General features: G+C 44.6%; 1 protein-coding gene across 2 annotated transcripts; it reads right to left on the minus strand.

Moving 5' to 3' along the window:
- Positions 1–93: 93 nt before the first annotated feature.
- Positions 94–17382, minus strand: LOC115135953 (mitochondrial fission factor-like). Of its 2 annotated transcripts, XM_065023717.1 has the most exons (8): positions 17311–17382; positions 16014–16241; positions 15631–15764; positions 15302–15393; positions 13013–13201; positions 12143–12217; positions 11924–12002; positions 94–2492 (listed from the first exon to the last, which is right to left on the minus strand). In XM_065023717.1, the coding sequence occupies exons 2-8, from the start codon at positions 16222–16224 to the stop codon at positions 2361–2363; spliced, it is 912 nt and encodes a 303-aa protein (XP_064879789.1). In that variant the 5' UTR covers positions 16225–16241; positions 17311–17382; the 3' UTR covers positions 94–2360. The 2 variants fall into 2 exon arrangements, with proteins under 2 accessions (XP_064879789.1, XP_029527071.1); XM_029671211.2 differs by lacking the exon at positions 13013–13201.
- Positions 17383–17480: the final 98 nt, after the last annotated feature.

Below are 17480 nucleotides of genomic sequence, written 5' to 3' on the forward strand. Positions count from 1 at the left end.
CTATTGGAATGTTTACTACACATTGATTTAAATTGGGTGGTCTAGACTAAGGTGCAAGCAGTTGAAAGACCCAACAGACAACACAAACCTCACTCAACATTATATCAAATCTAATTTATTAAATACATGTACAAGAAAAGCCTGTGCAACTTCAAAAATTGAAAAATAAAACCCATGCAATAAATTAGTGCAACATGTACATTCATTGTGATTAACATAATTTGACTTCTGAAAAAATGACTGCATATATAATTTAATTGGATAAACTTAAGTTCCAAGCCACTGAAGTCTTGATTAAATATACACTACATGACCAAAAGTATGTGTGCGCCTGCTCGTCAAACATTTCATTTCAAAATCATGGACATTAATATGGAGTTGGTCCCCCCCTTTGCTGCAATAACAGTCTCCACTCTCCTGGGAGAGCTTTCCACTAGATGTTGGAACATTGCTGCAGGGACATTCTTCCATTCAGGCATTAGAGAGGTCAGGCACTGATGTTAGGAGATTAGGCCTGGCTCGCAGTCGGCGTTCCAATTAATTCCAAAGGTGTTCGATGTGGTTGGTCAGGACTCAATGCAGGCCAGTCACGTTCTTCCACAAACCATTTCTGTATGGACCTCGCTTTGTGCACGGGGGCATTGTCATGCTGAAAAAGGAAAGGGCCTTCCCCAAACTGTTGCCACAAAGTTGGAAGCACAGAATTGTCTAGAATGTCATTGTTTGCTTTAGCGTTAAGATTTCCCTTCACTGGAACTAAGGGGCCTAGTTGGAACCATGAAAAACAGCCCCAGACTATTACTCCAAACTTTACAGTTGGCACTAAGCAGTCGGGCAGGTAGCATTCTCCTGGCATCCGCCAGACCCAGATTAGTCTGTCGGTTTTTCAGATGGTGAAATGTGATTCATCACTCCATAGAACGCGTTTCCACTGCTCCAGAGTCCAATGGCGGCAAGCTTTACACCACTCCAGCTGGCGCTTGGCATTGTGCATGGTGATCTTAGGCTTGTGTGGCTGCTTGGCCATGGAAACACATTTCATTGTGTTGACGTTGCTTCCAGAGGCAGTTTGTAACTCAGTAGTGAGTGTTGCAACCGAGGACTGACGATTTTTACGTCTGTCTATGGGGATTACATGGCTGTGTTCAATTCTATACACCTGTCAGCAAGGGGTGTCCACATACTTTTGTATATATAGTGTAGGTCTTAGAACCTTATTACCTATGTACTGTCTGCAACTGATTACAATTTAGGCTTCTTTAGGTCTGAAAAGTTCCAAGTAAATCATGCCATAATGGTTTTCTTGATACTTCAGACCAGTTACCAACTGACTTATGGCGATCCACCCCCAGATACAGGGGCTATGGGAAGAGACTACCAACTACATTCAAATGTTACAAGTTGTGTTTTGACAGACCTATGACGTGAATCTGATTATCCAACCTAGCCACCAGAATGTAGCAGAGCTTCAGCAGTAACACCATCACCTCCTCCAGCCGTGGTAAACACTAGCTGTCCAGGTCAGACGGCCAATCCTTGATGCATGAATCAATCCCTGATTATGTTGAAATTGGCCAGCCTCCACCATGACAATGCATTGTAATTTATTTTACTTTACCTTTGCACACTAACTCTCAACACCCTCATTCGATCCTCAGTCCTAAGGCCCTACTTAAAGGGGAAGTTCCCTGATTTTTACATTTAAATGACTTATTTTCACTTTCTGTGCTTGTAGTTGATCCCCAGTTTGTTTATTAAATATATATATTAGAGAAAATGTAAATTTCATATCACGTCAAAATTCCATTCTAAATTGTTTCTGCTCTCAATATTTATTTATTTCACTATCCCAATAAATCCATATTTTTGTTGTAAACAGAAACAGAACACAGTGGACTTTTTAAAAACTGAGTAAAGAGACATTCAGAATGGGACTCTTATGTAATGTGGAGTGTTTTAGAGTGTTTTCCAATATGCTTCCAACATATTTGGATATTGCATTATAGTCAATGGCAAGTGATGACAACCAATTTTCTCTGTAAGGAAACAAATAAAACAATTACAAGTTTGGGAATCAACTACAACAGAAAGAGTGAAAATAAGGCCACATGTAAAAATGGATGAACTGTCCCTACTTAAGTGGTCCAAACAGCTTCCTTTCCTCCCCTGGCCTTGAAAGAAAGATGAGCGAAGAGATGCCATTTTAAACGATAGATGCTGAGCACCTAACACCAACATGTGTATGTTAATAAGTGCACTGCAATACCCAGCTGAGTGGATGTGTAATGCAGAGTTGAGCAAAGTAGCTGGTTGGAGGGTTGTAATGCAGATGAGTGGGCTGTTTGAATGACGTGTGTCTGTTATCTGCGTATCCAGAGCCATCCATTGAGCAGGCAGGCAGAAAGGAGCAGGGAGAAGAGCACCAGCTCCGTCTGTCTGCATTCAGCATTCTGCCTTTCCAGACCCGCCAGACGACGACTCATCTTTACCACCTGGACACGAGAGAGAACGGTGCTGATCTGTTATAATCAAATCTTATTGGTCACATACACATATTTACAGATTGTATTGCGGGTGTAGCGAAATGCTTGTGTTCCTAGTTCCAAAAGTGCAGTAATATTTGGTATTTTATTAGGATCCCCATGAGCGGTTGCCAAAGCAGCAGCTACTCTTCCTGGAGTCCACACAAAACATGAAACATAATACAGAACATCATTAGACAAGAACAGTTCAAACACAGAACTACAGATTTTTAAAAAGGCACACATAGTTTGTGTGTATGCATTGATATGTAGCCTATCTAGGTCAAATAGGGGAGAGGCGTTGTGCCGCAAGGTGTTGCTTCATCTGTTTTTGGAAACCAGGTTTGCTGTTAATTTGAGCAATAGGAGATGGAAGTTCCACGCACTGTACGTTTTCTTGAATTTGTTCTGGATTTGGGGACTATGAAAAGACCCCTGGTGGCATAAGTGTGTGTGTCAGAGCTGTGTTTAAGTTGACTATGTAAAAAATTTGGTATTTTCAACACATACATTTGTATTTTTTTTTCACCTTTATTTAACCAGGTAGGAAAGTTCTCATTTTCAACTGCAACCTGGCCAAGATAAAGCAAAGCAGTGCGACACAAACAACAGAGTTACACATGGAATAAACAAACGTACAGTCAATAACAATAGAAAAAAAAAAAAGTTTATATACAGTGTGCGCAAATGGTGTGAGGAGGAAAGGCAATAAATAGGCCATAGTAGCGAAGTAATTACAATTTAGTAAATTAACACTGGAGTGATCGATGTGCAAGTAGAAATACTGGTCTGCAAAACAGCAAAAAAGTAAATAAAAACAATATGGGGATGAGGTAGGTAGATTGGATGGGCTGTGTACAGCTGCAGTGATCGGTTAGCTGATGTTGAGTGAGGGAGATATAAGTGTCCAACTTCAGTGATTTTGGCAATTCGTTCCAGTCATTGGCAGCAGAGAACTGGAAAGAAAAGTGGCCAAATGAGGTGTTGGCTTTGGGGATGACCAGTGAGATATACCTGCTGGAGCGCGTGCTACGGGTGAGTGTTGTTATCGTGACCAGTGAGCTGAGATAAGGAAGAGCTTTACCTAGCAAAGACTTACAGATGACCTGGAGCCAGTGGGTCTGGCGACGAATATGTAGCGAGGGCCAGCCGACGAGAACATACAGGTCGCAGTGGTGGGTGGTATATGGGGCTTTGGTGACAAAACGGATGGCACTGTGATAGACTGCATCCAGTTTTACTGAGTAGAGTGTTGGAGGCTATATTGTAAGTGACATCGCCGAAGTCAAGGATCAGTAGGATAGTCCGTTTTACGAGGATACGTTTGGCGGCGTGAGAGTAGGCTTTGTTGCGAAATAGGAAGCCGATTCTAGATTTGATTTTGGATTGGAGATGTTTAATGAGTCTGGAAGGAGAGTTTACAGTCAAGCCAGCCACCTAGGTATTTGTAGTTGTTCACATATTCTAAGTCAGAACCATCCAGAGTAGTGATGCTAGTCGGGCAGGCGCGGGTGCGGGCAGCGATCGGTTGAAAAGCATGCATTTTGTGTTACTAGCATTTAAGAGTAGTTGGGGTCCACGGAAGGAGTGTTGTATGCCACTGAAGCTCGTTTGGAGGTTTGCTAACAGTGTCCAAAGAAGGGCCAGATGTATACAGAATGGTGTCGTCTGAGTAGAGTTGGATCAGGGAAATCACCCGCAGCAAGAGTGACATCGTTGATATATACAGAGAAAAGAGTCGGCCCGAGACTTGAACCCTGTGGCACCCCCATAAAGACTGCCAGAGGTTCGGACAACAGGCCCACCGATTTGACACTGAACTCTGTCTGAGAGGTAGTTGTTGAACCAGGCGACGCAGTCATTAGAAAAACCAAGGATATTGAGTCTGCCAATAAGAATACGATGATTGACAGAGACGAAAGCCTTGGCCAGGTCGATGAAGACGGCTGCACAGTACTGTCTTTTATCGATGGCGGTTATGATATCGTTTTTAGGACCTTGAGCGTGGCTGAGGTGCACCCGTGACCAGCTCAGAAACCGGATTGCACAGCAGAGAATTGTGGGATTCGAAATGGTCAGTGATCTGTTTATTAACTTGGCTTTCGAAGACTTTAGAAATGGATGGATATAGGTCTGTAACAGTTTGGGTCTAGGGTGTCACCCCCTTCGAAGCTTTCCAATCTTTAGAGATCTCGGACGATACGAAAGAGGTTGAACAGACTGGTATTAGGGATTGCAACAATGGTGGTGGATAATTTTAGAAATAGAGGGTCCAGATTTTCCCAGCTGATTTGTACGGGTCCAGGTTTTGCAGCTCTGTCAGAACATCTGCAATCTGTATTTGGGTGAAGGAGAAGCTGGGGAGGCTTAGGCAAGTAACTGCGGGGGTTGTGGAGCTGTTGGCCGGGGTTGGGTTAGCCAGGAGGAAAGTATGGCCAGCCGTAGAGAAATGCTTATTGAAATTCTATATTATTGTGGATTTATCGGTGGTGACAGTGTACTGGTTCCTGACTTCCCTAAAAAGTTGCATATCGCGGGGACTATTCGATGCTAGTGCAGTCTGCCACAGTATGTTTTTGTGCTGGTCGAGGGCAGTCAGGTCTGGAGTGAACCAAGGGCTATATCTGTTCTTAGTTCTACATTTTTTGAAAGGGGCATGCTTATTTAAGATGGTGAGGAAATTACTTTTAAAGAACGACCTGGCATCCTCAACCGATGGGATGAGGTCAATGATTCTTATGAAATAATATCTAACAAGTCACAACAATACACAAAAATCTCAAAGTAAAATGGAATTAAGAAATATATAAATATTAGGATGAGCATTGTCGGAGTGGCATTGACTAAAATTCAGTAGAATAGAATACAATATATGCACATGAAATTACTATGTAAACATAATTAAAGTGACCTGTGATTCCATGTCTATGTACACAATTTTTTTAAGCAAAGGAAACACTTAAACAACACAATGTAACTCCAAGTCAATCACATTTCTGTGAAATCAAACTGTCCACTTAGGAAGCAACACTGATTGACAATAAATTTCACATGCTGTTGGCAAATGGAATAGACAACAGGTGGAAATTATAGGCAATTAACAAGACACCCCCAATAAAGGAGTGGTTCTGCAGGTGGTGACCACAGACCACTTCTCAGTTCCTATGCTTCCTGGCTGATGTTTTGGTCACTTTTCAATGCTGGCGGTGCTTTCACTCTAGTGGTAGCATGAGACGGAGTCTACAACCCACACAAGTGGCTCAGGTAGTGCAGCTCATCCAGGATGGCACATCAATGCGAGCTGTGGCAAGAAGGTTTGCTGTGTCTGTCAGCGTAGTGTCCAGAGCATGGAGGCATTACCAGGAGACAGGCCAGTACATCAGGAGACGTGGAGGAGGCCGTAGGAGGGCAACAACCCAGCAGCAGGACCGCTACCTCCACCTTTGTGCAAAGAGGAGCAGGAGGAGCACTGCCAGAGCCCTGCAAAATGACCTCCAGCAGGCCACAAATGTGCATGCGTCTGCTCAAACGGTCAGAAACAGACTCCACGAGGGTGATATGAGGGCCCCACGTCCACAGGTGGGGGTTGTGCTTACAGCCCAACACCGTGCAGGACGTTTGGCATTTGCCAGAGAACACCAAGATTGGCAAATTCGCCACTGGCGCCCTGTGCTCTTCACAGATGAAAGCAGGTTCACACTGAGCACATGTGACAGACGTAACAGAGTCTGGAGATGCCGTGGAGAACGTTCTGCTGTCTGCGACATTCTCCAGCATGACTGGTTTGGCGGTGGGTCAGTCATGGTGTGGGGTGGCATTTCTTTGGGGGGCCGCACAGCCCTCCATGTGCTCGCCAGAGGTAGCCTGACTGCCATTAGGTACCGAGATGAGATCCTCAGACCCCTTGTGAGACCATATGCTGGTGCGGTTGGCCCTGAGTTCCTCCTAATGCAAGACAATGCTAGACCTCATGTGGCTAGAGTGTGTCAGCAGTTCCTGCAAGAGGAAGGCATTGATGCTATGGACTGGCCTGCCCGTTCCCCAGACCTGAATCCAATTGAGCACATCTGGGACATCATGTCTCGCTCCATCCACCGACGCCACGTTGCACCACAGACTGTCCAGGAGTTGGCGGATGCTTTAGTCCAGGTCTGGAAGGAGATCCCTCAGGAGACCATCCGCCACCTCATCAGGAGCATGCCCAGGCGTTGTAGGGAGGTCATACAGGAACGTGGAGGCCACACACACTACTGAGCCTCATTTTGACTTGTTTTAAGGACATTACATCAAAGTTGGATCAGCCTGTAGTGTGGTTTTCCACTTTAATTTTGAGTGTGACTCCAAATCCAGACCTCCATGGGTTGATAAATTTGATTTCTATTGATAATGTGTGATTTTGTTGTCAGCACATTCAACTATGTTAAGAAAAAAAGTATTTAATAAGAATATTTCATTCATTAAGATCTAGGATGTGTTATTTTAGTGTTCCTTTTCTTTTTTTGAGCAGTGTATATAGGGCAGCAGCCTCTAAGGTGCAGGGTTGAGTAACCGGGTGTTAGCCGGCTAGTGATGTCTACTTAACAGTCTGATGGCCTTGAGATTGAAAAACAGCTTCTGTCTCTCGGCCACAGCTTTGATGCTCTGTACTGACCTCGCCTTCATGATAGCGGGGTGAACAGGCCGTGGATCGGGTGGTTGATGTCCTTGATGATATTTTTGGCCTTCCTGTGACATTGGGTGTAGTAGGTGTCCTGGAAGGCAGGGAGTGTGCCCCTGGTGATGCGCTGGGCAGACCACACCACCCTCTGGAGAGCCCTGAGATTGCGATTGGTGCAGTTGCCGTACCAGGTGGTGATACAGCCCGACAGAATGCTCTCAATTATGCATCTGTAAAAGTTTGAGGGTCTTAGGGGCCAAGCCACATTTTTTCAGCCTCCTGAGGTTGAAGAGGTGCTGTTGTGCCTTCTTCACCACACTGTCTGTGTGAGTGGACCATTTCGATCGTCAGTGATGTGTACGCCGAGGAACTTTAAGCTTTCCACCTTCACTGCGGTACCGTCAATGTGGATAGGGGCGTGCTCCCTCAGCTTTATCCTGAAGTCCACAATCAGCTCCTTCGTTTGTTGACGTTGAGGGAGAGGTTATTTTCCTGGCACCACTCCGCCAGGGCCCTCATCTCCTCCCGGTAGGCTGTCTCGTCATTGTTGGTAATCAGGCAAACTATGGTTGTGTTGTCTGCAAACTTGATGATCGAGTTGGAGGATTGTGTGTGGCCACGCAGTCATGGGTTAACAGGGGGTATAGGAGGGGGCTGAATACACACCCTTTTGGGGCCCCTGTGTTGAGGATCAGTGAAGTGGAGGTGTTGTTTCCTACCTTCACCACCTGGGGGCGGACCTTCAGGAAGTCCAGGTCTCAGTTGCACAGGGCAGGGTTCAGACCCAGGGCTCCGAGCTTGATAAGCTTGGAGGGTACTAGAGTGTTGAAGGCTGAGCTAGTCAATGAAGAGCATTCTTACATAGGTATTCCTCTTGTCCAGGTGGGATAAGGCAGTGTACAGTTCAATGGCGATTGCATCGTCTGTAGATCTATTGGGGCGGTAAGCAAATTGAAGTGGGTCTAGGGTGTCAGGTAAGGTAGAGGTCATATGATCCTTAACTAGCCTCTCAAAGCACTTCATGATGACAGAAGTGGGTGCTATGGGGTGATAGTCAGTTCAGTTACCTTTCCTTTCTTGGGTACAGGAACAATGGTAGACATCTTGAAGCAAGTGGGGACAGCAGACTGGGATAGGGAGAGATTAAATATGTCCGTAAACACTCCAGCCAGCTGGTCTGCGCATGCTCTGAGCACGCGGCTAGGGATGTCGTCTGGTCCGGCAGCCTTGCGAATGTTAACAGGCTTAATGTCTTACTCATGTCGGCCACGGAGAATGAGAGCCCACAGTCCCTGGGAGCAGGCTGTGTCGATGGCACTGTGTTATCCTCAAAGCGGGCGAAGAAGGTGTTCAGCTTGTCTGGGAGCAAGACGTCGGTGTCTGTGACGTGGCTGGTTTTCCCTTTGTAATCCGCGATTGTCTGTAGACCCTGCCACATACGTCTCGTGTCAGCCGATGAACTGCGACTCCACTTTGTCTCTGTACTGACGTTTTTCCTGTTTGATTACCTTACGGAGGGAATAACTACACTGTTAGTATTCGTCCATATTCCCAGTCACCTTGCCATGGTTAAATGAGGTGGTTTGCGCTTTCAGCTTAGTGTGAATGCTGCCATCTATCCACGGTTTCTGGTTTGGGTAGGCTTTGGTCATCACAGTGGGAACAACATCTATACACTTCGTAATGAACTCTGTCACCGTGTCCGTGTATAGGTCAACGATATTATCCGGGGCTAGCCATAACATATCCCAGTCCGCGTGATCAAAACAATCTTGAAGCATGGATTCCGATTGGTCAGACCAGAGTTGAATAGTCCTTAGCACATGTACTTCCTGTTTGAGTTTCTGCCTATAGGAAGGGAGGAGCAAAATGGAGTCGTGAACGGATTTGCCGAAGGGAGGGCCTTGTAGGCATCCCGGAAGAGAGAATAGCAGTGGTCAAGAGTTTTCCCAGCACAAGTACTGCAGTCAATGTATTGATTGAACTTAGGTAGCGTTTTCCTCATTTGGTTTGTTAAAATCCACTGCTAAAATAAATGCAGCCTCAGGATATGTGGTTTCCAGTTTGCATGAAGTCCATTGTAGTTCCTTGAGGGCCGTTGTGGTATCGGCTTGAGGGGGAATATACACAGCTGTGACTATAACCGAAGAGAATTCTCTTGAGAGGTAATACCGTCAGCATTTGATTGTAAGGTATTCTAGGTTGGGTAAACAAAAGGACTTGAGTTTCTGTACGTTATCACAAATCACACCATGAGTGGTTAATCATGAAACACACCACCGCCAATCTTCCCGGAGAGTTCTTTATTCCTGTCTGCGCGGTGTACTGAGAAACCAGCTGGCTGTAGGGACGGAGACAGTATATCCGGAGAGAGCCATGATACCGTGAAACAAAGTATGCCACAGTCCCCGATGTCTCTCTGGAAGGAGATCCTCGTCCTGGGCTCGTCTACTTTATTGTCCAGAGACTGAACATTAGCGAGTAATATACTCGGAAGCGGTGGATGGTGTGCCTCCCTCCTGAGTCAGACGAGAAGTCTATTCCGATTACCTCTTCACCGCCAGCAGCGTCTTGGAGCAGCCTCTGGGATAAGTTCAATTGCCCTGGGGTGTGCAAAAAAAGGATCCAATTCGGGAAAGTCGTATTCCTGGTCATAATGCTGGTGAGTTACCGCCATTCTGATATCCAAGAGTTCTTTCCGGCTGTATGTAATAACACAAAAAACATTCTGGGCTAATAGTGTAAGAAATAACCCACACAAAAACAACATACTGCAAAGTTGCTGAGGAGCTACAGTGCCTTGCGAAAGTATTCGGCCCCCTTGAACTTTGCGACCTTTTGCCACATTTCAGGCTTCAAACATAAAGATATAAAACTGTATTTTTTTGTGAAGAATCAACAAGTGGGACACAATCATGAAGTGGAACGACATTTATTGGATATTTCAAACTTTTTTAACAAATCAAAAACTGAAAAATTGGGCGTGCAAAATTATTCAGCCCCTTTACTTTCAGTGCAGCAAACTCTCTCCAGAAGTTCAGTGAGGATCTCTGAATGATCCAATGTTGACCTAAATGACTAATGATGATAAATACAATCCACCTGTGTGTAATCAAGTCTCCGTATAAATGCACCTGCACTGTGATAGTCTCAGAGGTCCGTTAAAAGCGCAGAGAGCATCATGAAGAACAAGGAACACACCAGGCAGGTCCGAGAGATACTGTTGTGAAGAAGTTTAAAGCCGGATTTGGATACAAAAAGATTTCCCAAGCTTTAAACATCCCAAGGAGCACTGTGCAAGCGATAATATTGAAATGGAAGGAGTATCAGACCACTGCAAATCTACCAAGACCTGGCCGTCCCTCTAAACGTTCAGCTCATACAAGGAGAAGACTGATCAGAGATGCAGCCAAGAGGCCCATGATCACTCTGGATGAACTGCAGAGATCTACAGCTGAGGTGGGAGACTCTGTCCATAGGACAACAATCAGTCGTATATTGCACAAATCTGGCCTTTATGGAAGAGTGGCAAGAAGAAAGCCATTTCTTAAAGATATCCATAAAAAGTGTGGTTTAAAGTTTGCCACAAGCCACCTGGGAGACACACCAAACATGTGGAAGAAGGTGCTCTGGTCAGATGAAACCAAAATTGAACTTTTTGGCAACAATGCAAAACGTTATGTTTGGCGTAAAAGCAACACAGCCCATCACCCTGAACACACCATCCCCACTGTCAAACATGGTGGTGGCAGCATCATGGTTTGGGCCTGCTTTTCTTCAGCAGGGACAGGGAAGATGGTTAAAATTGATGGGAAGATGGATGGAGTCAAATACAGGACCATTCTGGAAGAAAATCTGATGGAGTCTGCAAAAGACCTGAGACTGGGGCCTCCGCCATTTGTCTTCCAACAAGACAATGATCCAAAACATAAAGCAAAATCTACAATGGAATGGTTCAAAAATAAACATATCCAGGTGTTAGAATGGCCAAGTCAAAGTCCAGACCTGAATCCAATCGAGAATCTGTGGAAAGAACTGAAAACTGCTGTTCACAAATGCTCTCCATCCAACCTCACTGAGCTCGAGCTGTTTTGCAAGGAGGAATGGGAAAAAAATTCAGTCTCTCGATGTGCAAAATTGATAGAGACATATCCCAAGCGACTTACAGCTGTAATCGCAGCAAAAGGTGGCGCTACAAAGTATTAACTTAAGGGGGCTGAATAACTTTGCCCAATTTTTCAGTTTTTGATTTGTTAAAAAAGTTTGAAATATCCAATAAATGTCGTTCCACTTCATGATTGTGTCCCACTTGTTGTTGATTCTTCACAAAAAAATACAGTTTTATATCTTTATGTTTGAAGCCTGAAATGTGGCAAAAGGTCGCAAAGTTCAAGGGGGCTGAATACTTTCGCAAGGCACTGTATAAGCAGAGCTGCCATGTCTGTCGGTGCCATCTTACTCATTATACTGTAAGTAACCGATTATTTTTACAAAGCATTTGGCGTAGTGTAAAGATGGCCTCGATTTCTGAGCCTGTTTGAGAAAAGACAAATTACATAAATACAACATACAAGTATCCATAACACAAGCAATATTAGTGCCTCAACAATGGCCAGAAGAAAATATAGAAGATATGGCTTCTGGCTCCATCTACTGGTAAAACACTGGCTACTCAACCTGGCGGCATGGACTGAACCAAAGAGTACAGCAACACTAACAGTAAGGGGGTAATTAGCCTGCTTACCTGTCTCCTAAGAACGATGAACTCCACAGCTGCGGCACTTCCCTCATCATCTGGGCTCATCCAGGAGTCCTGCATGGCACTGCCAACCACACACACAGGGATACATGTAAATGGCACATGCACACACCACAATTAAATACTTTAGGCTTCTGAAAACAGGGTTTCTTCGAACCTCGGAACACACCCAATAACAGTAAATGGCTTGCCAGAACTTGTCACCTTTTCCTGGCTGGTTCAACGTACACAGGGGGTGCCTCGACCACAGCAGTCGTAGGATGTTCAGGATAACTGAACCTTTAAACCAGGGAGAGACCACAGTCTGCAAAGGGGCCTTCAAAACAAGGCAGAGAAACAACAGGGAGGGATCCAGAAAGAGGAAAAAGCAACCAGAAGACAACAAAAGCCAGCATAAAGCAGTAGTAGGATGAAGTTGCCCCATGGATTTTATTTTACCTTTATTTAACCAGGCAAGTCAGTTAAGAACAAATTCTTATTTTCAATGACGGCCTAGGAACAGTGGGTTAACTGCCTGTTCAGGGGCAGAACGACAGATTTGTACCTTGTCAGCTCGGGGGTTTGAACTTGCAACCTTCCAGTTACTAGTCCAACGCTCTAACCACTGGGCTACCCTGCCGCTGATCTAAGGTCAGTTCTCCGTTGTCTGTAAAGGCTAAGGTTAGGATTATGGGAGGGTGAGCTGATCCAAGATCTGTGCCTACTGGAAACTTCTACCCTAAGCAAGAGCAAAGCAGGGAGAAGTGACAAGCAGAGTTTAGAGTGCTTCGGGACAGTTCATCAAGGTAAAGGATTAATCAGTAATTGATTAACACTATGATTCAACAAAAGTTGTGAGTAATGAAAGTTATCATGAAGAAAATAATGTATCCTTATCTCGAAGCAAAGGCTTTGAGACAGAATCCAAATCTTGAGGGAAAAGCCTTGCAAAGAAAATTTGAATTAGTAGTGTAATGACAGACATGCATGCCAAAGCAAGGAAGGAATGGAAGGAAGTTAGGTGCAATTTGTTAAGATTTAGGAGTGGGTAGGCAGGGGTCACTCAGGACGGAGAAGGTAGGAGTTGCCCCTAACCTGTATTTCTGTGTGACAGTCTGCAGGAGGCGCTGTGAGGCCTGTTGGCCCAGTTCCTTGGCAGCCTGTAGCATGGTCGTTGGGGACAGGTGGCTGGGTGGGATGGCAGGGAGCCCCAGGGGCATGAGCAGGGGGTTTGCAGCAGCAGCAGCAGCGGAGCGCTTAGGGGGGCGTCCTGCACCACCACGACTATAACAGTCACAAGGGAGGGGTGGGTAGGGTCACCACAAAAGACAGAGGTTAGACAGAGAGGGGCACAACTGTTACCAAGCATTGTGACAAGGCCACATACGCCACATAACTTCAATTGACTCACATGACTGACCATCTGCCTGGCTTCACGCTGCCTCAAATATAACCAACATACAGTTGAAGTCGGAAGTTTACATACACATTAACCAAATACATTTAAACTCCGTTTTTTTCGTTGAAATTCCTGGTCTTTGGTTAGTTAGGATCACCTCTTTATTTTAAGAATGTGAACTGTCAGAATAACAGTAGAGATAATGATTTATTTCAGCTTTTATTTATTTCATCACATTCCCAGTGGGTCAGAAGTTTACATACACTCAATTAGTATTTGGTAGCATTGCCTTTAAATTGTTTAACCTGGGTCAAACGTTTCAGGTAGCTTCCCAAAATAAGTTAGGTGAATTTTGGCCCATTCCTCCTGACAGAGCTGGTGTAACTGAGTCAGGTTTGTAGGCCTCCTTGCTCACACACGCTTTTTCAGTTCTGCCCACAAATTTTCTATGGGATTTAGGTCAGGGCTTTGTGATGGCCACTCCAATACCTTGACTTTGTTGTCCTTAGGCCATTTTGCCACAACTTTGGAAGTATGCTTGGGGTCATTGTCCATTTGCGACCAAGCTTTAACTTCCTGACTGATGTCTTGAGATGTTGCTTCAATATATCCACATAATTGTCCTTCCTCATGATGCCATTCCTCATGATGTCCACTAGTCCCTCCTGCAGCAAAGCACCACAATATGATGCTGCCACCCCTAAGCTTCACGGTTGGGATGGTGTTCTTCGGCTTGCTCGGTTTTGGAGCAGTGGCTTCTTCCCTGCTGTGCGGCTTTTCAGGTTATGTCGATATAGGACTCGTTTTACTGTGGATATAGATACTTTTGTACACGTTTCCTCCAGCATCTTCAGAAGGTTCTTTGCTGTTGTTCTGGGATTGATTTGCACTTTTCGCACCAAAGTACGTTCATCTCTAGGAGACAGAACGAGTCTCCTCCCTGACTGGTATGACGGCTACGTGGTCCCATGGTGTATATTCTTGCGTAGTATTATTTGTACAGATGAACGTGGTACCATCAGGCATTTGGAAATTGCTCCCAAGGATGAACCAGACCTTCGGACGTCTACAATTTTTCTTCTGAGGTCATGGCTGATTTATTTTGATTTTCCCATGATGTCAAGCAAAGAGGCACTGAGTTTGAAGGAAGGCCTTGAAATAAATCCACAGCTACACCTCAAATTGACTCAAATGATGTCAATTAGCCTAAAAAGCTTCTAAAGCCATGACAATTTTCTTGAATTTCCAAAGCTGTTTAAAGGCAGTCAACTTAGTGCATGTAAACCTCTGACACACTGGAGTTGTGATACAGTGAATTATAAAGGGAAATAATCTGTCTGTAAACAATTGTTCGAAAAATGACTTGTGTCATGCAAAGTAGATGTCCTAACAGACTTGCCAAAACTATAGTTTGTTAACAAGAAATGTGTGGAGTGGTTGAAGAACGAGTTTTAAATGACTCCAACCTAAGTGTATGTAAACTTCAGACTTCAACTGTATAAGGAGAGGCTAGATATGAGAGGAACCAATGTTTTGTCTCCCTCCGCTGGAAACACAACTCAAAGGAAGAGGACATAGCAGTATGGGCCTCAGGCAGTGCAAAGTCAATAGAATTTAGAATGTCCCAAGCCGACAATGCAACTTTTCCTTTGTGCCTTTCTGAAAGGTTCAAGGTTTGAAAGGGCAGGCAAGCATTGTGTTGAAAGACTGAACAAGGGTCAAAATAATGCTACTATGCTTACATACAGCCAAGTTGTTTCGTACACAAGGTGATAAAAACCAACAAACGTTGTGTTTTAAAGTGAAGTGTTCTGAAAATATTCAGCACCATGTGTTTTGGGAGCTTTTTTTCTCGGCTTATCAGGAAGCGTTGGACATGTAACCCCCCTCGCTGGTCCAAGGAAAGAGCTGGATTGTTATAGTGACAATCACAGGCTTCCCAAAAATAGTTAATTAGTGTTTAATCCAATGTGTCTTGTACTTACAAGGTGGGGGTGTGCAGTGCCTGTTTGGAGGTGGGGGTGTCAGGGTCACTCCTGCCAAAAGCCTGGTCACTGTAGGACCTCCGCAGGGGACTCTGTCACAGGAGAGAGAAAGAGTAACATGAGTTAGATGGTGAGGGTAGGACCAGATGGAAGCTGCTGGTAATGTTTCAATCCAGGTGGTGTCTGCATATTGAATCATTTAAACAGCTCTGAAGAATGATATTCTGAGCAATGGCTTAACACTGCATGCATCAGTCACACTACATTCATGCAATTATTGTCAGACAACTTGTTCCCAAACAAAAAGTCCAGTCTGCAGTCTCACATACCTGCACTGGTTCCCTCATGTAGGGGTCTCTGTCCCAGGCACCTTGCTGCTGTGCCTCCCATGCAAGCCCCAGGGGGAGGGCTGAGTTGTGCTTGGATGGCGTGAACAGTGGACGGGGGCTCATGTCCGGGGCATCTATTATTAAGTCAGAGGTATCAGAACACAGATATGAAAGGAACTCACACAAAGATCCCATGACTGCTCCAACTCAAATCTTGAGAACATCTAAAGAGCTTTATATCCAGCATTGTAAAGTGGCTAAAGGAGTTGTTCTTCTGACCGGTCTCCATTCTATTCCAACTCCACTTCTAACTTAAGACACATAAAATACCTCCCATTTTGTATTTATTAATAGGCCTACCTACAGACCAGACATGCGCCCACCTGTGAGAGACAGCCTGTCTGGGATGTGCATGCTATAGGAAGCGGGACGCTCAGCACGCCCCTGTCTCGCCTCTTCCCCTCCCTGTCCCATGCCTGGCCCCACTCTCAGCCGGTCCGGGACACGCATCTTCTGGTTGATGGCCTCAGAGAAGACGGGATCACGGCCGCCACGCACCTGGGAAACGTCACCCCGAAACCCCGAAGAGGCCATGGTAGCTCTATCAGCTGCTGTGGTAAGTAAAAAATGTGTCACAACTTTTGAAATCTCTGAAAAGACTATACTACCCCTGTAAGACTATAGTTGGATGGAGTTAGCTAGATGATTAGGCAACAGGATTAGTCAAATTTGAGTATATTGGTATTCCTGCAGTGTGGATTAGCTGTAACTATCACTTAATCTAGGGGCATGTAAAGTCAAAGCAGATGGCAGGCAGCTCAATTAATTTCAATTAGATGTGAGAACTACGTAGCTAGGTACTAAACACCACTAGGTATTGAATTTGAGTTCTTGTTCATACATCAAAGTATTTATGTCTGGATAACTATGGCGGAAGACAATTGTTGTAGGTCGTCAAAATAGATGTGAGAAAAACTAATGATAAACTAAGTCGCTAGCTAAATCAACAAGTTGGTTCATGTAAACCAGTGTTGACATATTTGTGGCCAGTCAGCTAGCAAGCATAGCCATCTAGCCTGAAAGAGCTGTCAACTAACGTTAGCATTGAAAATAAGAATTTGTTCTTAACTGACTTGCCTAGTTAAATAAAGGTAAAATAAAAAAAACTATTTAGCTTGCATGCTAACTGATAAGCTAGCGACTAAAGCTACTAGTTAGCTGGCCAAAGAGCGCTGACCTGCAAGTTACTCCTCAGGTCAGTCATCTTTCTTAGCTACTTGTTGCACTCAAACACCAAGGACTATGGCTACAAAGGGGCTAACGCGCTAGCTACTAACCTATTTTCCATCATCATGCTTTGATCATTATCCTGTTCTCGTCACACTTTCTACATCAAAATAACCCAAATAAATTCAAAATATAGCTAGATAGAAATATGACTGACCTGAGGAGTAACTTGCAGGTCAGCGCTCTTTGGACAGCTAACTAGTAGATTTAGTCATTAGCTTATCAGTTAGCATGCAAGCTAAATCTGGCCAAATGAGGTCAAATTGGTCAACTAAATCCGCAGCAATGTTGACATTATATTTGACAACGTAGCTACACAGTTTATCCACACCAAATATGTATCTAGCTCCCTAAACTTTTTTTAGAAAGTTGACATTAGGCGACCCTACTTACCTTCACTGCGAATCGCTGCAAAAATGTTGACAACAGACCGCCCCCTTTCGCTGTGTTGACGCACTCAACCGTCTGTGATTGGTGGGCTAGGGAAATTGACATGTCTTCATATATCCATTCGACAGGCTCAAACATTATGGATATTAAAATACTCTTTATTGATATAAAGT

Source organism: Oncorhynchus nerka, linkage group LG10 (assembly GCF_034236695.1).
Source record: "Oncorhynchus nerka isolate Pitt River linkage group LG10, Oner_Uvic_2.0, whole genome shotgun sequence".
In the NCBI taxonomy this organism is placed as follows: domain Eukaryota; kingdom Metazoa; phylum Chordata; class Actinopteri; order Salmoniformes; family Salmonidae; genus Oncorhynchus; species Oncorhynchus nerka.